The following is a 22,471-nucleotide window of genomic DNA, read 5'->3' on the forward strand; positions in this document are numbered from 1 at the left end:
TCAGTCATTCAGTCAGTCAGTCAGCCATGCGGTCAGTCAGTCACTCAGTCAGTCACTCAGTCATGCGGCAGTCAGTCAGTCATTCAGTCACTCAGTCAGTCAGTCATGCGGCAGTCAGTCACTCATTCAGTCACTCAGTCATTCAGTCAGTCAGTCAGTCGGTGAGTCACTCAATCATTCAGTCACTCAGTCAGTCATTCAGTCAGTCATTCAGTCACTCAGTCAGTCAGTCATGCGGTCAGTCAGTCATTCAGTCAGTCATTCAGTCAGTCACTCAGTCAGTCAGTCAGTCATGCGGTCAGTCACTCAGTCATTCATTCAGTCACTCAGTCACTCACTCAGTCACTCAGTCAGTCAGTCAGTCATGCGGTCAGTCACTCAGTCATTCATTCAGTCACTCAGTCACTCAGTCAGTCATTCAGTCAGTCATTCAGTCAGTCAGTCATTCAGTCATTCAGTCAGTCAGTCACTCAGTCATGCGGCAGTCAGTCAGTCAGTGTAGACACGAGAGGCACTTTCGGCAAACGTTATTCATTGTTTGAGCAAGGCCCTGGCTCCCTCACTAGAGGGAGCATCACAAAATTACAACACACCACACCCTGTGGGGAGTACCTGTGGAGAGTACCTGTGGAGAGTACCTGTGGTGTGTGAGTACCTGTGGTGTGTGAGTACCTGTGGTGAGTACCTGTGGTGAGTACCTGTGGTGTGTGAGTACCTGTGGTGAGTACCTGTGGTGTGTGAGTACCTGTGGAGAGTACCTGTGGTGTGTGAGTACCTGTGGTGTGTGAGTACCTGTGGTGAGTACCTGTGGTGAGTACCTGTGGTGTGTGAGTACCTGTGGTGAGTACCTGTGGTGTGTACCTGTGGTGTGTGAGTACCTGTGGTGTGTGAGTACCTGTGTGAGTACCTGTGGTGTGTGAGTACCTGTGGTGTGTACCTGTGGTGTGTGAGTACCTGTGGTGTGTGAGTACCTGTGTGAGTACCTGTGGTGTGTGAGTACCTGTGGGGAGTACCTGTGGTGTGTACCTGTGGTGTGTGAGTACCTGTGGTGTGTGAGTACCTGTGGTGTGTGAGTACCTGTGGTGTGTGAGTACCTGTGAGTACCTGTGGTGTGTGAGTACCTGTGGTGTGTGAGTACCTGTGGTGAGTGAGTACCTGTGGTGAGTACCTGTGGTGTGTGAGTACCTGTGGTGTGTGAGTACCTGTGGTGTGTGAGTACCTGTGGTGAGTACCTGTGGTGTGTGAGTACCTGTGGTGTGTGAGTACCTGTGGTGTGTGAGTACCTGTGGAGAGTACCTGTGGTGTGTGAGTACCTGTGGAGAGTACCTATGGGGAGTACCTGTGGTGTGTGAGTACCTGGTGTGAGTACCTGTGGTGTGTGAGTACCTGTGGTGTGTGAGTACCTGTGGAGAGTACCTGTGGTGTGTGAGTACCTGTGGTGTGTGAGTACCTGTGGTGAGTACCTGTGGTGTGTGAGTACCTGTGGAGAGTGCCTGGTGTGAGTACCTGTGGTGTGTGAGTACCTGTGGTGTGTGAGTACCTGTGGTGAGTACCTGTGGTGTGTGAGTACCTGTGGTGTGTGAGTACCTGTGGTGTGTGAGTACCTGTGGTGTGTGAGTACCTGTGGAGAGTACCTGTGGTGTGTGAGTACCTGTGGTGTGTGAGTACCTGTGGTGAGTACCTGTGGTGAGTGAGTACCTGTGGTGTGTGAGTACCTGTGGTGTGTGAGTACCTGTGGTGAGTACCTGTGGTGTGTGAGTACCTGTGGTGTGTGAGTACCTGTGGTGAGTGAGTACCTGTGGTGTGTGTGAGTACCTGTGGTGTGTGAGTACCTGTGGTGAGTACCTGTGGTGTGTGAGTACCTGTGGTGTGTGAGTACCTGTGGTGAGTACCTGTGGTGTGTGAGTACCTGTGGTGTGTGAGTACCTGTGGTGAGTGAGTACCTGTGGTGTGTGAGTACCTGTGGTGAGTGAGTACCTGTGGTGAGTACCTGTGGTGTGTGAGTACCTGTGGTGTGTGTGTACCTGTGGTGTGTGAGTACCTGTGGTGAGTGAGTACCTGTGTGTTGTGTACCTGCAGGTGGATGGTATGGACGTGCTGTGTGTTGTGTGTGTGTTGTGTGTGTTGTGTGAGTACCTGTGAGTACCTGTGTGTTGTGTACCTGTGGTATGTGTGTGAGTACCTGTGGTACGTGTGAGTACCTGTGTGTGTTGTGTACCTGCAGGTGGATGGTATGGACGTGCTGTGTGTTGTGTTTGTGTGTATGTGTATGTGTGTGTGTACCTGTGTGTACCTGTGGTATGTGTGTGAGTACCTGTGGTATGTGTGTGAGTACCTGTGTTGTGTACCTGCAGGTGGATGGTATGGACGTGCTGTGTGTTGTGTTTGTGTGTGTATGTGTTGTGTGTGTGTTGTGTGTGTTGTGTGTTATGTGTACCTGGTGTGAGTACCTGTGTGTGTATGTGTGTGTGTGTACCTGTGTGTTATGTGTACCTGTGGTATGTGTGTGAGTACCTGAGAACCTGTGTGTGTGTACCTGTGGTATGTGTGTGAGTACCTGCAGGTGGATGGTATGGACGTGCTGTGTGTTGTGTGTGTACCTGTGAGTACCTGTGTGTTGTGTACCTGTGTTGTGTACCTGTGGTATGTGTGAGTACCTGTGTGTGTGTGTTGTGTACCTGCAGGTGGATGGTATGGACGTGCTGTGTGTGTGAGTGTTGTGTGTGAGTGTTGTGTGTGTGTGTTGTGTGTGTGTGTTGTGTGTGTGTTGTGTGTGTTGTGTGAGTACCTGTGGTATGTGTGTGTGTACCTGTGGTACGTGTGAGTACCTGTGTTGTGTGTTGTGTACCTGCAGGTGGATGGTATGGACGTGCTGTGTGTTGTGTGTGTGTTGTGTGTATTGTGTGTGTGTTGTGTACCTGTGTGTACCTGTGGTATGTGTGTGAGTACCTGTGTGTGTGTACCTGTGTGTGTGTACCTGTGTGTACCTGTGTTGTGTGTGTACCTGTGTGTTGTGTACCTGTGTGTTATGTGTACCTGTGTGTTATGTGTACCTGTGTGTTATGTGTACCTGTGTGTTATGTGTACCTGTGTTGTGTGTTGTGTACCTGCAGGTGGATGGTATGGACGTGCTGTGTGTTGTGTGTGTGTTGTGTGTGTTGTGTGAGTACCTGTGGTATGTGTGTGAGTACCTGTGGTACGTGTGAGTACCTGTGAGTACCTGTGGTATGTGTGTTATGTGTGTTGTGTACCTGCAGGTGGATGGTATGGACGTGCTGTGTGTTGTGTTTGTGTGTGTGTGTACCTGTGGTATGTGTGTGTGTTGTGTGTGTATGTGTGTGTGTACCTGTGTGCACCTGTGTGTGTGTACCTGCAGGTGGATGGTATGGACGTGCTGTGTGTTGTGTGTGTATGTGTGTGTGTGTGTACCTGTGTGTTATGTGTACCTGTGTGTGTGTGTTGTGTACCTGTGTGTTATGTGTACCTGTGTGTGTGTGTTGTGTACCTGTGTGTGTTGTGTACCTGCATGTGGATGGTATGGACGTGCTGTGTGTGTGTGTGTGGTGTGTGTATGTGTGTGTATGTGTGTGTATGTGTTATGTGTGTACCTGTGGTATGTGTGTGTACCTGTGGTATGTGTGTTATGTGTACCTGTGTTGTGTACCTGTGTACCTGCAGGTGGATGGTATGGACGTGCTGTGTGTTGTGTGTGTGTGTGTTGTGTGAGTACCTGTGGTATGTGTGTGTGTGTGTACCTGTGTGTTGTGTACCTGTGTGTTATGTGTACCTGTGTGTGTGTACCTGTGTGTTGTGTGTACCTGTGTGTTATGTGTACCTGTGTGTTATGTGTACCTGTGTGTGTGTACCTGTGTGTTGTGTGTACCTGTGTGTTATGTGTACCTGTGTGTTGTGTGTACCTGTGTGTTGTGTGTACCTGTGTGTTATGTGTACCTGTGTGTGAGTACCTGTGTGTGTACCTGTGTACAGGTACACACAGGGGAGCGATAGTGTAGCGGTTAGCGCACTGCGCTATGAACCTGGCGACCCGGGTTCGATTCCCGCTCACGGCCAACACCAGTGACGATTATCTGAACCGGTCCCGGGCCTCCCCTAGGTCGACTCAGCCTCAAATGAGTACCTGGTGCGGTGTGTAAACATCGTCACTAGGGAGACAAAGGCGGTCGGGCGTGGTGCTGGCCACCCACCCCCTCGTGTACCGTTCCGGCCTTCATAGGTGCTCGCTAACAGCACTTGCCCCTACAGTCTGTTAAGGCTATACGGGGGATCTTTGTCTTTTTGTGTACCTGTGTACCTGCAGGTGGATGGTATGGACGTGCTGTGTGTTGTGTGGGTTGTGTGTGTTGTGTGTGTTGTGTGTACCTGCAGGTGGATGGTATGGACGTGCTGTGTGTTGTGTACCTGTGTTATGTGTACCTGTGTGTACCTGTGGTATGTGTGTGAGTACCTGTGTGTGTGTACCTGCAGGTGGATGGTATGGACGTGCTGTGCGTGCGGGAGGCCACTGCCTTTGCCGCAGATCACGCTCGCTCCAACAAGGTGCTGTGACGTCACCAACATCGTCATCAACATCACCATCATCATCACCATCAACATCATCATCAACATCAACATCGTCAACATCATCATCAACATCACCTCCACCACCACCACCATCATCACCATCATCAACATCATCATCACCACCATCGTCAACATCGTCACCATCATCACCACCGTCACCATCATCACCACCATCATCACCGTCATCATCATCAACATCATCATCACCACCATCGTCAACATCGTCATCATCAACATCACCACCATCATCAACATCGTCATCACCACCGTCACCATCGTCACCACCGTCACCATCAACATCATCACCACCATCACCACCACCACCATCACCACCATCACCATCATCACCACCATCACCACCACCACCACCGTCACCACCATCACCATCACCACCAACGTCACCACCACCGTGACCATCACCATCACCACCACCATCACCAACATCACCGCCATCACAACATCCAATGGCTTACATGAAGTCACTTCCTGTACAGCGTTGATGTCACGTCCTGCATGGTGATGTCACTTCCTGCATGGTGGTGATGGTGGTGGTGATGTCACTTCCTGTGTGGTAGTGGTGGCGGCGATGTCACTTCCTGTGTGGTGGTGACAGTGGTGGTTGTGATGTCACTTCCTATATCAGGGACCCATAGTGATGGAGCTACAGACCTACAGATACCACGGCCACAGCATGAGTGACCCTGGTGTGAGGTGAATCACTCACCCACTCACTCACTCACCCACTCACTCACCCACTCACTCACTCAGTCACTCAGTCACTCACCCACTCACTCACTCACCCATTCACTCACCCACTCACTCACTCAGTCACTCACCCACTCACTCACTCACTCACCCATTCACTCACCCACTCACTCACTCAGTCACTCACCCACTCACTCACTCAGTCACTCACCCACTCACTCACTCACCCATTCACTCACCCACTCACTCACCCACTCACTCACTCACCCACTCACTCACTCAGTCACTCAGTCACTCACCCACTCACTCACTCACCCATTCACTCACCCACTCACTCACTCAGTCACTCACCCACTCACTCACTCACCCATTCACTCACCCACTCACTCACCCACTCACTCACCCACTCACCCACCCACTCACCCACTCACCCACTCACTCACTCACTCATCCACTCACTCACCCACTCACCCACTCACTCACCCACTCACTCACCCACTCACTCACCCACTCACCCACCCACTCACCCACTCACCCACTCACTCACTCACCCACTCACTCACTCACTCACCCACTCACTCACTCACCCACTCACCCACCCACTCACTCACTCACCCACCCACTCACCCACCCACTCACCCACCCACTCACTCACTCACTCACCCACCCACTCACTCACTCACTCACCCACACACTCACCTACACACTCACCTACACACTCACCCACTCACTCACCCACTCACTCACCCACTCACTCACCCACTCACTCACTCACTCACCCACTCACCCACTCACTCACTCACTCACCCACTCACTCACTCACTCACCCACTCACTCACCCACTCACTCACTCACCCACTCACTCACCCACTCACTCACCCAATCACCCACTCACTCACCCACCCACCCACCCACTCACTCACCCACCCACCCACCCACTCACTCACCCACTCACTCACCCACTCACTCACCCACCCACTCACCCACTCACTCACTCACACACCCACTCACCCACTCACTCATCCACTCACTCACTCACCCACTCACCCACCCACCCACCCACTCACTCACCCACCCACCCACCCACTCACTCACCCACTCACTCACCCACTCACTCACCCACCCACTCACCCACTCACTCACCCACTCACTCACCCACCCACTCACCCACTCACTCACTCACCCACTCACCCACTCACTCACTCACACACCCACTCACCCACTCACTCATCCACTCACTCACCCACTCACTCACCCACTCACTCACCCACTCACTCACCCACTCACTCACCCACTCACTCACTCACTCACCCACTCACCCACTCACCCACTCACTCACTCACTCACCCACTCACTCACCTACTCACTCACCCACTCACTCACTCACCCACCCACTCACTCACCCACCCACCCACTCACCCCCCTACTCACTCACACACTCACCCACTCACTCACCCACTCACCCACTCACTCACTCACCCACCCACTCACCCACCCACTCACCCACTCACTCCCCTACTTACTCACTCACCCCCCTACCCCCCTACTCACCCACTCACTCACCCCCCCCCCCCCGCCTCTCCCAACAGCTACCGCACGAGAGAGGAGATTCAGGAAGTCCGTACCAAGAGTGACCCCATCTCTCTGCTCAAGGATCGTATCCTCAGCCACAACCTCAGCTCAATCGAGGAGCTGAAGGTCAGTCGATGGGGGTCACCGGGTCACAGGGTCACCTGATCACCAGGTCACCAGATCACCTGATCACCAGATCATCAGATCACCAAGTCAGCTGATCATCAGATCACCAAGTCAGCTGATCATCAGATCACCAAGTCAGCTGATCATCAGATCACCAAGTCAGCTGATCATCAGATCACCAAGTCAGCTGATCATCAGATCACCAAGTCAGCTGATCATCAGATCACCAAGTCAGCTGATCATCAGATCACCAAGTCAGCTGATCATCAGATCACCAAGTCAGCTGATCATCAGATCACCAAGTCAGCTGATCATCAGATCACCAAGTCAGCTGATCATCAGATCACCAAGTCAGCTGATCATCAGATCACCAAGTCAGCTGATCATCAGATCACCAAGTCAGCTGATCATCAGATCACCAAGTCAGCTGATCATCAGATCACCAAGTCACCTGATCATCAGATCACCAAGTCAGCTGATCATCAGATCACCAAGTCAGCTGATCATCAGATCACCAAGTCAGCTGATCATCAGATCACCAAGTCAGCTGATCATCAGATCACCAAGTCAGCTGATCATCAGATCACCAAGTCAGCTGATCATCAGATCACCAAGTCAGCTGATCATCAGATCACCAAGTCAGCTGATCATCAGATCACCAAGTCAGCTGATCATCAGATCACCAAGTCAGCTGATCATCAGATCACCAAGTCAGCTGATCATCAGATCACCAAGTCAGCTGATCATCAGATCATCAAGTCAGCTGATCATCAGATCACCAAGTCAGCTGATCATCAGATCACCAAGTCAGCTGATCATCAGATCACCAAGTCAGCTCATCATCAGATGACCAAGTCAGCTGATCATCAGATCACCAGGTCACCTGATCACCAGGTCACATGAGCATCAGATCACCAAATCATCTGATCATCAGATCACCAAGTCAGCTGATCATCAGATCACCAAGTCACCTGATCATCAGATCACCAGGTCACATGATCATCAGATCACCAGGTCACCTGATTACCAAATCACCAGGTCACATGATCATCAGATCACCATGTCAGCTGATCATCAGATCACCAAATCACCTGATCACCAAATCACCTGATCACCATATCACCAAATCACCTGATTACCAGATCACCAGGTCACATGATCATCGGATCACCAGGTCACATGATCATCAGATCACCAGGTCACCTAATCACCAGATCACCAAGTCAGCTGATCATCAGATCACCAAGTCAGCTGATCATCAGATCACCAAGTCAGCTGATCATCAGATCACCAAGTCAGCTGATCATCAGATCACCAAGTCAGCTGATCATCAGATCACCAAGTCAGCTGATCATCAGATCACCAAGTCAGCTCATCATCAGATCACCAAGTCAGCTCATCATCAGATCACCAAGTCAGCTGATCATCAGATCACCAAGTCAGCTGATCATCAGATCACCAAGTCAGCTGATCATCAGATCACCAAGTCAGCTGATCATCAGATCACCAAGTCAGCTCATCATCAGATGACCAAGTCAGCTGATCATCAGATCACCAGGTCACCTGATCACCAGGTCACATGAGCATCAGATCACCAAATCATCTGATCATCAGATCACCAAGTCAGCTGATCATCAGATCACCAAGTCACCTGATCATCAGATCACCAGGTCACATGATCATCAGATCACCAGGTCACCTGATCACCAAATCACCAGGTCACATGATCATCAGATCACCATGTCAGCTGATCATCAGATCACCAAATCACCTGATCACCAAATCACCTGATCACCATATCACCAAATCACCTGGTTACCAGATCACCAGGTCACATGATCATCGGATCACCAGGTCACATGATCATCAGATCACCAGGTCACCTAATCACCAGATCACCAAGTCAGCTGATCATCAGATCACCAAGTCAGCTGATCATCAGATCACCAAGTCAGCTGATCATCAGATCACCAAGTCAGCTGATCATCAGATCACCAAGTCAGCTGATCATCAGATCACCAAGTCAGCTGATCATCAGATCACCAAGTCAGCTCATCATCAGATCACCAAGTCAGCTGATCATCAGATCACCAAGTCAGCTGATCATCAGATCACCAAGTCACCTCATCATCAGATCACCAAGTCAGCTGATCGTCAAATCACCAGGTCACATGATCATCAGATCACCAGGTCACCTGATCACCAAATCACCAGGTCACATGATCATCAGATCACCATGTCAGCTGATCATCAGATCACCAAATCACCTGATCACCAAATCACCTGATCACCAAATCACCTGATCACCAAATCACCAGGTCACATGATCATCAGATCACCAGGTCACCTGATCATCAGATCACCAAGTCAGCTGATCACCAGATCACCAGGTCACATGATCATCGGATCACCAGGTCACATGATCATCAGATCACCAGGTCACCTAATCACCAGATCACCAAGTCAGCTGATCATCAGATCACCAAATCATCTGATCATCAGATCACCAAGTCAACTGATCATCAGATCACCAAGCCAGCTGATCATCAGATCACCAAGTCAGCTGATCATCAGATCACCAAGTCAGCTGATCATCAGATCACCAAGTCACCTGATCATCAGATCACCAGGTCACCTAATCACCAGATCACCAAGTCAGCTGATCATCAGATCACCAAATCATCTGATCATCAGATCACCAAGTCAACTGATCATCAGATCACCAAGCCAGCTGATCATCAGATCACCAAGTCAGCTGATCATCAGATCACCAAGTCAGCTGATCATCAGATCACCAAGTCACCTGATCATCAGATCACCAAGTCACCTGATCATCAGATAACCAAGTCACCTGGTCATCAGATCACCAAGTCAGCTGATTACCAAATCACCAGGTCACATGATCATCAGATCACCAGGTCACCTGATCACCAAATCACCAGGTCACATGATCATCAGATCACCAGGTCACCTGATCATCAGATCACCAGGTCACATGATCATCAGATTACCGGGTCACCTGATCACCAAATCACCAGGTCACCTGATCATCAGATCACCAAGTCACATGATCACCAGATCACCAAGTCACCTGATCACCAGGTCACATGATCACCAGATCACCAAGTCACCTGATCACCAGGTCACATGATCACCAGATCACCAGGTCACCTGATCACCAGATCACCAAGTCACCTGATCACCAGGTCACATGATCACCAGATCACCAGGTCACCTGATCACCAGATCACCAAGTCACCTGATCACCAGGTCACATGATCACCAGGTCACCTGATCACCAGATCACCAGATCACCAAGTCACCTGATCACCAGGTCACATGATCACCAGGTCACCAGATCACCAGATCACCAAGTCACCTGATCACCAGGTCACCTGATCACCAGATCACCAAGTCACCTGATCACCAGGTCACATGATCACCAGATCACCAGGTCACCTGATCACCAGATCACCAGGTCACCTGATCACCAGGTCACATGATCACCTGATCACCAGGTCACATGATCACCAGATCACCAGGTCACCTGATCACCAGATCACCAGGTCACCTGATCACCAGATCACATGATCACGAGGGGAGTCACCGGTTTGTGAGGAGAGATGCGGCTAGGAGTGGTGGCGCCGCGGTGAGGAGAGCCGGCGGCAAAGACCGTTGCAGGCTACCTGGTGGGGCACCTTGTCTTGATCGTCTCTCTGTCTCTGTCTCTCTGTGCCTCTGTCTGTCTCTCTGTGTCTCTGTGTCTCTGTCTCTCTGTGTCTCTGTGTCTCTGTCTCTGTGTCTCTGTGTCTCTGTCTCTGTCTCTCTGTGTCTCTGTCTGTCTGTGTCTCTCTCTGTGTCTCTCTCTGTCTCTCTATCTGTCCGTCTCTCTCTCTCTCTGTCTCTCTGTCTGTCTCTCTGTCCGTGTCTCTCTCTCTCTGTCTCTGTGTCTCTCTCTGTCTCTCTGTCTCTCTGTGTCTGTCTCTGTGTCTCTGTCTGTCCGTGTCTCTCTCTCTCTGTCTCTCTGTCTCTCTGTGTCTGTCTGTCTGTCTCTCTGTCTCTGTGTCTCTGTCTGTCTCTCTGTGTCTCTGTGTCTCTGTGTCTTGATCGTCTCTCTGTCTCTGTCTCTCTGTGTCTCTGTGTCTCTCTGTGTCTCTGTCTCTCTGTGTCTCTGTCTCTCTGTGTCTCTGTGTCTCTCTGTGTCTCTGTGTCTCTCTGTGTCTGTCTGTCTGTCTCTCTGTCTCTGTGTCTCTCTGTCTCTGTCTCTGTCTCTCTGTGCCTCTGTCCGTCCGTGTCTCTGTCTGTCTCTGTGTCTCTGTCTGTCTCTCTCTGTCTCTGTGTCTCTCTGTGTCTCTGTCTCTCTGTGTCTCTGTCTGTCTCTCTGTGTCTCTGTGTCTCTGTGTCTCTGTCTGTGTCTCTCTGTGTATCTGTCTGTCTCTCTGTGTCTCTGTCTCTGTCTCTTTGTCTCTCTGTGTCTCTGTCTCTCTGTGTCTCTGTCTCTGTGTCTCTCTGTCTCTGTCTCTCTGTCTCTCTCTCTCTGTCTCTCTGTCTCTCTGTCTCTGTGTCTGTCTGTGTCTCTGTGTCTCTGTGTCTCTGTCTCTCTATCTCTGTCTGTGTCTCTGTGTCTCTGTCTCTCTGTGTCTCTGTGTCTCTGTCTCTCTGTGTCTCTGTCTGTCTCTCTGTCTCCCTGTGTCTCTGTGTCTCTGTCTGTCCGTGTCTGTCTCTCTGTCTCTGTGTCTGTGTCTCTGTCTCTGTCTGTGTCTGTCTCTCTGTCTGTGTCTCTGTGTCTCTGTCTGTCTCTCTCTCTCTCTGTCTCTGTGTCTCTCTCTCTGTCTCTGTGTCTCTGTCTGTCTCTCTCTCTCTGTCTCTGTGTCTCTGTCTGTCTCTGTCTCTCTCTGTGTCTCTGTCTGTCTCTCTGTCTCTCTCTGTCTCTGTGTCTCTCTGTCTCTCTCTCTGTCTCTGTGTCTCTCTCTGTCTCTCTGTCTCTGTGTCTCTCTCTCTCTGTCTCTCTCTCTCTCTTTGTCTCTCTCTCTGTCTCTCTCTGTGTCTTTCTCTCTCTGTCTCTGTCTCTGTGTCTCTGTCTGTCCGTGTCTCTCTCTGTCTCTATCTGTCCGTGTCTCTGTCTCTGTCTCTCTCTCTGTCTCTCTCTGTCTCTCTGTGTCTCTGTCTCTCTCTCTGTCTCTCTGTGTCTCTGTCTCTGTCTCTCTCTCTCTGTCTGTCTGTCTCTCTCCCTGTGTCTCTGTCTCTCTCCCTGTGTCTCTATGTCTATCTGTCTCTCTGTGTCTCTGTCTCTGTGTCTCTCTGTGTGTCTTTCTCTGTCTCTCTCCCTGTGTCTCTCTCTCCCTGTGTCTCTCTCTCCCTGTGTCTCTCTGACTCTCTGTCTCTCTCCCTTTGTCTCTCTCTGTCTCTCTCCCTGTGTCTCTCCCTGTGTCTCTCTGTCTCTGTGTCTCTCTGTGTCTCCCCGTGTCCCCGTGTCTCCGTGTCTCCGTGTCTCTGTGTTTCTGTCTGTGTGTCTCTCTCTCTCTTTCTCTCTGTGTCTCTGTGTCTCTGTCTCCCTGTGTCTCTCTGGGTCTCTCTGTGTCTCTCCCTGTCTCCCTGTCTCCCCCGTGTCTCCGTGTCTTTGTGTCTCTGTCTCCCTGTGTCTGTCTGTGGCTCTCTCTTTCTCTCTGTGTCTCTGTGTCTCTGTCTCCCTGTGTCTCTGTGTCTCTCTGTGTCTCCCTGTCTCTCTGTCTCTCTGTCTCCCTGTCTCTCTGTCTCCCCGTGTCCCTGTCTCCTTGTGTCTCTCTGTCTCCCTGTGTCTCTCTCTCTCCCTGTGTCTCTCTCTGTCTGTGTCTCTGTCTCCCTGTGTCTCTGTCTCCTTGTGTCTCTGTCTCCCTGTGTCTCTCTCTCTCCCTGTGTCTCTCTCTCCCTGTGTCTCTCTCTCCCTGTGTCTCTGTCTCCCTGTGTCTCTGTCTCCCTGTCTCTCTGTCTCTCTGTCTCCCTGTGTCTCTCTCTCCCTGTGTCTCTGTCTCCCTGTGTCTCTCTCTCCCTGTGTTTCTGTCTCCCTGTGTCTCTCTCTCCCTGTGTCTCTGTTTCCCTGTCTCTCTCTCTCCCTGTGTGTCTCTCTCTCCCTGTGTCTCTGTCTCCCTGTGTCTCCCCGTGTCTCCCTTTCTCCCTGTGTCTCCGTGTCTCTGTCTCCCTGTGTGTCTGTGTCTCTGTCTCCCTGTGTCTCTCTCTCTCCCTGTCTCTCTCTCTCCCTGTGTCTCTGTCTCCCTGTGTCTCTCTCTCCCTGTGTCTCTCTCTCTCCCCGTCTCCCTGTGTCTCCCCGTGTCTCCCTTTCTCCCTGTCTCTCCGTGTCTCTGTCTCCCTGTGTGTCTGTGTCTCTGTCTCCCTGTGTCTCTCTCTCTCCCTGTCTCTCTCTCTCCCTGTGTCTCTGTCTCCCTGTGTCTCTCTCTCCCTGTGTCTCTCTCTCCCTGTGTCTCTGTCTCCCTGTGTCTCTCTCTCTCCCTGTGTCTCTCTCTCTCTCCCTGTGTCTCTCTGTCTCCCCGTGTCTCCCCCGTGTCTCCCCGTGTCTCTGTGTCTCTGTCTCCCTCTGTCTCTGTATCTCTGTCTGTGTCTCTCCCTGTGTCTCTGTCTCTCTCTCCCTGTGTCTCTCTGTCTGTGTCTCTCTCTCTCCCTGTCTCTCTCTCCCTGTCTCTCTGTCTCCCTGTCTCTCTGTCTCCCTGTCTCTCTCTCCCCCTGTATCTCTCTCCCTGTGTCTCTGTCTCCCTGTGTCTCTGTCTCCCTGTCTCTCTCTCTCTCTCCCTGTGTCTCTGTCTCCCTGTGTCTCCCTGTGTCTCTCTCTCTCCCTGTGTCTCTCTGTCTCCCCCGTGTCTCCCCCGTGTCTCCCCGTGTCTCTGTCTCCCTATGTCTCTCTCTCCCTGTGTCTCTGTCTCCCTGTCTCTCTCTCTCTCTCTCCCCGTGTCTCCCCCGTGTCTCCCCGTGTCTCCCCCGTGTCTCCCCGTGTCTCCCTGTGTCTCCCCGTGTCTCTGTGTCTCTGTCTCCCCCGTGTCTCCCCGTGTCTCCCTGTGTCTCCCCCGTGTCTCTCTGTCTCCCTGTCTCCCCCGTGTCTCCCCGTGTCTCCCCCGTGTCTCCCTGTGCTCTGTGTCTCTCTCTCTCCCTGTCTCTCTGTCTCCCTGTCTCTCTCTCTCCCTGTATCTCTCTCTCCCTGTGTCTCTCTCTCTCTCTCCTTGTCTCTCTGTCTCCCTGTCTCCCTGTCCCCCGTGTCTCCCCGTGTCTCCCCCGTGTCTCTGTGTCTTTCTCTCCCTGTATCTCTCTCTCCCTGTGTCTCTGTCTCCCTGTGTCTCTCTCTCTCTCTCCCCGTGTCTCCCCCGTGTCTCCCCGTGTCTCCCCGTGTCTCCTCGTGTCTCCCCGTGTCTCCCTGTGTCTCACTGTCTCCCCCGTGTCTCCCCGTGTCTCTCTCTGTCTCTCTATCTCCCCGTGTCTCCCCCGTGTCTCTCCCTGTCTCCCCGTGTCTCACTGTCTCCCCCGTGTCTCCCCGTGTCTCTCTCTGTCTCTCTATCTCCCCGTGTCTCCCCCGTGTCTCTCCCTGTCTCCCCGTGTCTCACTGTCTCCCCCGTGTCTGTCCCCGTGTCTCCCCGTGTCTCCCCGTGTCTCCCCGTGTCTCCCCGTGTCTCTCCGTGTCTCTCTGTCTCCCTGTCTCCCTGTCCCCGTGTCTCCCCGTGTCTCCCCGTGTCTCTCTCTCTCTCACTGTCTCCCTGTCTCTCTGTCTTCCTGTCTCCCTCCCCCGTGTCTCCCCGTGTCTCCCCCGTGTCTCCCCGTTGTCTCCCCGTGTCTCTGTGTCTCTGTCCCCTCCCCCCGAAGGAGGTGGATGCGGCTGTGAGGAAAGAGGTGGAGGATGCTGCCACCTTTGCCACCTCAGATCCAGAACCGCCAATGGATGCCCTGGGGAGTCACGTGTTCCACTCGGAGGCGGACTTCCTGGCACGTGGTGTCACTCCATGGCAGCGTGTCCGCTGCACCTCGTAGGGAGAGACACGGGGAGACACGGGGACACTCTGGGAGACACGGGGACACTCTGGGAGACTCTGGGAGACACTGAGAGACTCTGGGAGACACGGGGAGACACTGGGAGAGAGAGACTCTGGGAGACACGGGGAGACACGGGGAGACAGGGGGACACTCTGGGGGACTCTGGGAGACTCTGGGAGACGCTGGGAGACGCTGGGAGACACGGGGAGACACGGGGACACTCTGGGAGACTCTGGGAGACTCTGGGAGACACTGGGAGAGAGACACGGGGAGTCACGTGTTCCACTCGGAGGGCGGACTTCCTGGCACGTGGTGTCACTCCCTGGCAGCGCGTCCGCTGCACCTCGTAGGAGAGACACGGGGAGACACGGGAGACACGGGGAGACACGGGGAGACTCTGGGAGACACGGGGAGACTCTGGGGGACTTTGGGAGACAGGGGGAGACACGGGGACACTCTGGGAGACTCTGGGAGACTCTGGGAGACTCTGGGAGACTCTGGGACACTCTGGGAGACACGGGGAGAAACGGGGAGACACGGGGACACTCTGGGAGACTCTGGGACACTCTGGGAGACACTGGGAGACACTGGGAGAGAGGACTCTGGGAGACACGAGGAGACACTGGGAGACACGGGGACACTCTGGGAGACTCTGGGACACACGGGGAGACACGGGGAGACACGGGGATACTCTGGGAGACACGGGGAGACTCTGGGGGACTTTGGGGGACTTTGGGAGACTCTGGGAGACACGGGGAGACACGGGGAGACACGGGGAGACTCTGGGAGACTCTGGGAGACTCTGGGAGACTCTGGGAGACACGGGGGGACTCTGGGAGACACTGGGAGACAGGGGGAGACAGGGGGGGACACTCTGGGAGACACGGGGAGACACGGGGAGACAGGGGGAGACACGGGGAGACACGGGGAGACACGGGGAGACACGGGGAGACACGGGGGAGACACGGGGGAGACACGGGGAGACAGGGAAAGACAGGGGGAGACACGGGGAGACAGGGTGAGACTCGGGGAGACACGGGGAGACAGGGGGAGACACTGGGAGAGAGACAGAGACACGGGGAGACACGGGGAGAGAGACACGTGGAGACACGGGGAGACACGGGGTGACACGGGGAGAGAAGAAGACACGGGGAGAGAGAGACACGTGGAGACACGGGGACAGAGACACGGGGAGAGAGGGAGACACGGGGACAGACACGTGGAGACACTGGGAGACACGTGGAGACACTGGGACAGAGACTCTCACAGAGACCCCCAGTGGAGAGAGATTGTTGTTGGCTGGGCTACGCACAACTGGGGGTGAGGACACCACTCAGCCCCTTGGTGTGAGTTCAATAAACCTGCTTAGCGTGCACTGTGTGGTGAGTGGGTGGGTGAGTGGGTGAGTGGGTGGGTGAGTGGGTGAGTGGGTGGGTGAGTGGGTGAGTGGGTGGGTGGGTGGAGTGGGTGAGTGGGTGAGTGGGTGAGTGGGTGGGTGAGTGGGTGGGTGGGTGAGTGGGTGGGTGGGTGGGTGAGGGGTGAGTGGGTGGGTGGGTGAGTGAGTGGGTGGGTGGGTGGGTGAGGTGAGTGAGTGAGTGAGTGGGTGAGTGAGTGAGTGGGTGGGTGGGTGAGTGGGTGGGTGAGTGAGTGGGTGGGTGAGTGGGTGGGTGAGTGAGTGGGTGGGTGAGTGGTGTGAGTGAGTGAGTGGGGTGAGTGAGTGAGTGGGTGGGTGAGTGGGTGGGTGGGTGAGTGGGTGGGTGGGGTGAGTGAGTGGGTGGGTGGGTGAGTGGGTGAGTGAGTGAGGTGGGTGAGTGAGTGAGTGGGTGAGTGGGTGAGTGAGTGGGTGGGTGAGTGGGTGGGTGAGTGGATGAGTGAGTGGGTGGGTGGGTGAGTGGAGTGGAGTGGTGTGGTGAGTGAGTGGGTGAGTGGTGAGTGAGTGAGTGAGTGGGTGGGTGAGTGTGAGTGGGTGAGTGGTGGGTGGGTGAGTGAGTGAGTGGAGAGTGTGAGTGGGTGAGTGAGTGGGTGGGTGAGGTGAGTGAGTGGGGTGAGTGAGTGGTGGTGATGAGTGAGGTGAGTGGAGTGAGTGAGTGAGTGGGTGGTGATGTGGGTGAGTGGGTGGTGAGTGGGTGAGTGGGTGAGTGGGTGAGTGAGTGAGTGAGTGGTGGTGAGTGGGTGAGTGGGTGGGTGGTGGTGGTGTGAGTGGGTGGGTGTGTGTGGTGGGTGAGTGGTGTGTGGGTGGGTGGAGTGAGTGAGTGCGTGGAGTGGTGTGAGTGAGTGGGTGAGTGAGTGAGGGTGGGTGTGAGGACACTCCTCAGCCCCTGGTGTGAGTTCAATAACCTGCATTAGAGGGCACTGTGTGTGTGTGGTGAGTGAGTGTGAGTGAGTGGTGAGTGGGTGAGTGGTGTGGTGTGAGTGGGTGGGTGGCGTGGGTGGGTGGGTGAGGTGGAGTGGGTGAGTGAGTGGGTGGGTGAGTGAGTGGGTGGTGAGTGGGTGGTGAGGAGTGAGTGAGTGGGTGGGTGAGTGGGGTGGAGTGAGTGAGGGTGGGTGAGTGGGTGGGTGGGTGAGTGAGTGAGTGGTGGGTGGTGGTGAGTGAGTAGGTGAGTGAGTGGTGAGTGAGTGGGTGGGTGAGTGAGTGGGTGAGTGGGTGGGGTGGGTGAGTGAGTGGAGAGTGAGTGGGTGGGTGCGTGAGTGGGTGGGTGGGTGGGTGCGTGAGTGGGTGGGTGAGTGAGTGAGTGGGTGCGGTGAGTGATGAGTGGGTTCGTGAGTGAGTGGGTGGGTGCGTGAGTGGGTGGTGCGTGAGTGAGTGGGTGGGTGCGTGAGTGAGTGGGTGGGTGGGTGAGTGAGTGGGTGGGTGGGTGAGTGGGTGGGTGTCATCGCCAGCTCAACGTCGCACCACTCAAAATTGTAAATGTGGATTTACACTCCAGCACACCGTAAACTACACTATACTACACACTACACTATACACTACACTATACACTACACTATACACTACACTATACACACACTATACACTACACTATACTACACACTACACTATACACTACACTATACTACACACTACACTACTATACACTACACACTACACTATACACTACACTATACACTACACTATATACTACACTATACACTACACTATACACTCCATTATACACTACACTATACACTACTATACACTACACTACTATACACTACACTATACACTACACTATACACTACACTACTATACACTACACTATACACACTACTATACACTACACTACTATACACTACACTACTATACACTACACTATACACTACACCACTACACACTACACTATACACTACACTATACACTGCACTATACACTACACTATACACTACACTACTATACACTACACTATACACTACACTACTATATACTATACACTACACATATACACTACACCATACACTACACTACTATACACTACACCACTATACACTACACAATACACCACTATATGCTACACCATACACTACACTACTATACACTACACTACTATACACTACACTATACACTACACAATACACTACACCATACACTACACTATACACTACACCATACACTACACTATACACTACACACTTCACTACACTATACACTACACTATACACTACACCATACACTGCACTATACACTACACAACTGTACACTACACCATACACTACACCAGTAACTAATTGCCGTTTTGTTTAACGTGACAAACCCCTGACTAAACATTGTAGCTGGAGGGCGACGACACGTCATTCATTATGCACGCCATCCGACAGCAAACCAAAACAGAAACCTGCATCACCGATCACAAACCAAAACCTCCATCACCGATCACAAAATCTTTGAGCTGTGTGACGCCTTCTGACGTCATCTGGTCGAGCACCCAATTGGGTCGAGGCTCAACAGAAAGCCGTCCCTTGGTGTGGACCAATCAGTTTCAAGGACAATACATCATCATCATCATATTATCATAGTATGTGTTTTATTTGTTTGCATTTTGACTGCGGGTATTGTGGTTAATGCAGTCAACGTGAATCCTTGTTTAAAAAGGTTTCAGTTTTGTTGTCAGACAAAAGGGGAAAAACCCCATTATTATTATTATATTTTGGTAGTGGCATAGGAGGTCTAATGATGATGTAGAAGCTTACCCCGAGCCCTCATTACTTTGCTTAGTGGCACTGTCTTTGAGCTGTGTGACGCCTTCTGACGTCATCTGGTCGAGCACCAATTGGGTCGAGGCTCAACAGAAAGCCGTCCATTGGTGTGGACCAATCAGCTTCAAGGACAATGCATCATCATATTATCATAGTGTATGGGTTTTCTGTTTGCATTTTGACTGCGGGTATTGTGGTTAATGCAGTAAATGTAAATCCTTGTAAGAAGGTTTCAGTTTTGTTGGCAGACAAAAGGGGGAAAACCCCTCTCTATTATTATTATCGTCACAACAGTCTGGACCACTGGACGGGTTCCGCAGGATTGGAAGGATGCCCTGGTGGGTCCCCCTCTTGAAGAAGGGGGGACCGCACAGACTGTAACAACTACAGGGGCATCTCACTCCTCAGTGTGAGGCCGGGAAAGGTCCTGGCAAGGATTATTCAACATCGCCTCGCCAGGCACGCTGAGGAGAGGCTTGCGGAGCCCCAATGCGGTTTCAGGAAAGGGCGGTCCTGCACGGATGCCATATTTTCTGTCCGTCTGCCTGCTACAGCAGAGGTTTTAGGGGATTCCAGCAAGACCTAAGTGTGTGGGTGAGTGAGTGAGTGAATGAGTGGCTGGGGTGGGTCATTTGTGGGTGAGTGAGTAGGTATGTGAGTGAGTGGGTGGATGGGCGAATGGGTAAGTGGCTGAGGAAGTGAATGAGTAGGTGGGTGACCGGGTAGCTGGGTGAGTGGGTGAGTGAATGAGTGGCTGGGGTGGGTCATTTGTGGGTGAGTGAGTAGGTATGTGAGTGAGTGGGTGGATGGGCGAATGGGTAAGTGGCTGAGTAAGTGAATGGGTAGCTGGGTGACCGGGTAGCTGAGTGGGTGAGTGGGTGAGTAAATGAGCGGGTAGGTGAGTGAGTGGGTGAGTGACACACTGACACACAGGCACACTGACACACAGACACACACACTTACACACAGACACACTGACACACAGACACACTGACACATACACTGACACACAGGCACACTGACACACAGACACACACACTTACACACAGACACACTGACACACACACTGACACACAGACACATACACTGACACACACACTGACACACAGACGCACACACTGACACACACACTGACACACTGACACACAGACACATACACTGACACACACACTGACACACAGACGCACACACTGACACACAGACACACTGACACACACACTGACACACACACTAACATACACACACACAACAACAACAACAACCGCCATTCGCCACTAAGTGGCGGTGACGTCACCACGACCTTGTGCCAGGCTATGTGCACCCTGAGGTCACGTGAAGTGTCGAACGCCCGCTGGCAGGAGGTCACGGGGCAGACCCAGGTGTCACGGGTCGACTGACTGAGATGAGTGGCTGATGCACCACCTGTGCCCCCTACTGTGCCAACCTGCTGTGCTTTAGCCACCCGGCGTTCCGCTCGTTGTTGTGAGCGTCGCTCCTCCGCCCTCCGTTGTTGTTGGAGGGCGACTGCCTCCAACTGCCCAGTAGCATCCTTCACGAGCCTCCTCCACAGAGGCCGATCTTGACACCGCTGGTACCAGTCATCGGCAAGTCAACTCAGCTCCACGTCCTCCTGTACCACATCACTCCATCTCTTCTCTAGCCCGTGCCGCGTCCGCTTAGCCCCCTCAATCCGGTCGAACAAAAGCTGTTTCGGCATGCGGTGGCTGGGCATGCGGGCTACATGACCCAGCCAACGCAGCCTTGCCTGCCGGAGGAGCTCACCGATGGGACCTTGCCCAGATCTTTCAAGGATTTGTGAGCTCCTCACACAATCCAGCCTGGTTAAACCCAGGATGGATCGTAGGCAGGCCAGCCTAAATGTTTCTAACCGGCGAAGATGTTCCATCAGGGGGGTCCACGTTTCGCAAGCGTAGAGAAGGGAGGGAATGACCGTGGCCGAGAAGACCTGAAGCTTAGTGCGGAGCGACAGACCAGGTAGCTTCCACACAGCGTTACGCAACCGATGAAAAGATATTGCCGCTCGACTGATTCGGAGTGAGACCTCTGCTGTTAAACTGGAGCCAGTCATAAGCACACTGCCCAGGTATGGGAAACTCTCCACTCTCTCCACAACTGCCCCATCACCGATTGGGAGTTGTGGGGGGTGGAGTGTCCGATGGTACAAAATACCCAGGCAGGTGCTTAGTTTTGGTGGGGCTGATGGTAAGGCCCCACCTCTTAGTGGCAACGCTCCAGTCTCAGCAGCAGCGTCTCCAACTCCTCCTCTGACTGAGCAGCTATTACCAAATCATCGGCATACGTAACGTGGTTGACCAATAGGGAGCCATCCCTTGACCGCACCCAGGCATCGATCAGCCTCCCATTATACCTGCACCATATGGAGATTCCCCCGGTACAGCTATTGAAGGCTTCATGAACTACGTGGTCAAAAATAGATGCTAAATAATGTGGGAGCCAGAGGACATCCCTGTCGCACCCCAAAGTGTGTGATGTGATGGGGCAGTTGTGTGGGGTTGGAGTGTCCGATGGTACAAAAATACCCAGGCAGGTGCTTAGTTTTGCTGGGGCTGATGGTAAGGCCCCATTCTCTTAGTGGCAACGCTCCAGTCTCAGCAGCAGCGTCTCCAACTCCTCCTCTGACTGAGCAGCTATTACCAAATCATCGGCATACATAACGTGATTGACCAATAGGGAGCCATCCCTTGACCGCACACGGTGCATCGGATCAGCCTCCCATTAAACCTGCACCATACGGAGATTCCCCCGGTGCAGCTATTGAAGGCTTCACGGAACGACGTGGTCAAAAATCGACGTTAAACAATGTGGGAGCCAGAGGACATCCCTGTCGCACCCCAAGGTGTGTGATGTGATGGGGCAGTTGTGTGGCGTTGGAGTGTCCGATGGTACAAAAATACCCAGGCAGGTGCTTAGTTTTGCTGGGGCTGATGGTAAGGCCCCATTCTCTTAGTGGCAATGCTCCAGTCTCAGCAGCAGCGTCTCCAACTCCTCTTCTGACTGAGCAGCTATTTACCAAAATCATCGGCATACATAACGATTGACCAATAGGGAGCCATCCCTTGACCGCACACGGTGCATCAGATCAGCCTCCCATTAAACCTGCACCATACGGAGATTCCCCCCGGTGCAGCTATTGAAGGCTTCACGGAACTACGTGGTCAAAAATCGACGTTAAAAAATGTGGGAGCCAGAGGGCATCCCTGTCGCACCCCAAGGTGTGTGATGTGATGGGGCAGTTGTGTGGCGTTGGAGTGTCCGATGGTACAAA

The 22,471-nt window shown here is 52.9% G+C and overlaps 1 protein-coding gene across 1 annotated transcript in view; it reads left to right on the forward strand.

The window, feature by feature from the left end:
* The window catches only part of PDHA1 (pyruvate dehydrogenase E1 subunit alpha 1), a 60,496-nt gene extending 44,129 nt beyond the window's left edge, over positions 1-16,367 (forward strand). Inside the window, exons 8-11 of the mRNA XM_076064012.1 lie at positions 4,486-4,557; positions 5,225-5,292; positions 6,876-6,984; positions 14,827-16,367. Coding sequence (XP_075920127.1) covers positions 4,486-4,557; positions 5,225-5,292; positions 6,876-6,984; positions 14,827-14,991 — 414 coding nt within the window. The 3' untranslated portion in view covers positions 14,992-16,367. The remainder of the gene's footprint in view (positions 1-4,485; positions 4,558-5,224; positions 5,293-6,875; positions 6,985-14,826) is intronic.
* Positions 16,368-22,471: the final 6,104 nt, after the last annotated feature.

Source organism: Petromyzon marinus, unplaced genomic scaffold (genome assembly GCF_048934315.1).
Source record: "Petromyzon marinus isolate PM22_M1 ecotype Great Lakes invasive population unplaced genomic scaffold, UKy_Petmar_22M1.pri1.0 PM_Scaffold_263, whole genome shotgun sequence".
Lineage (NCBI taxonomy): Eukaryota > Metazoa > Chordata > Hyperoartia > Petromyzontiformes > Petromyzontidae > Petromyzon > Petromyzon marinus.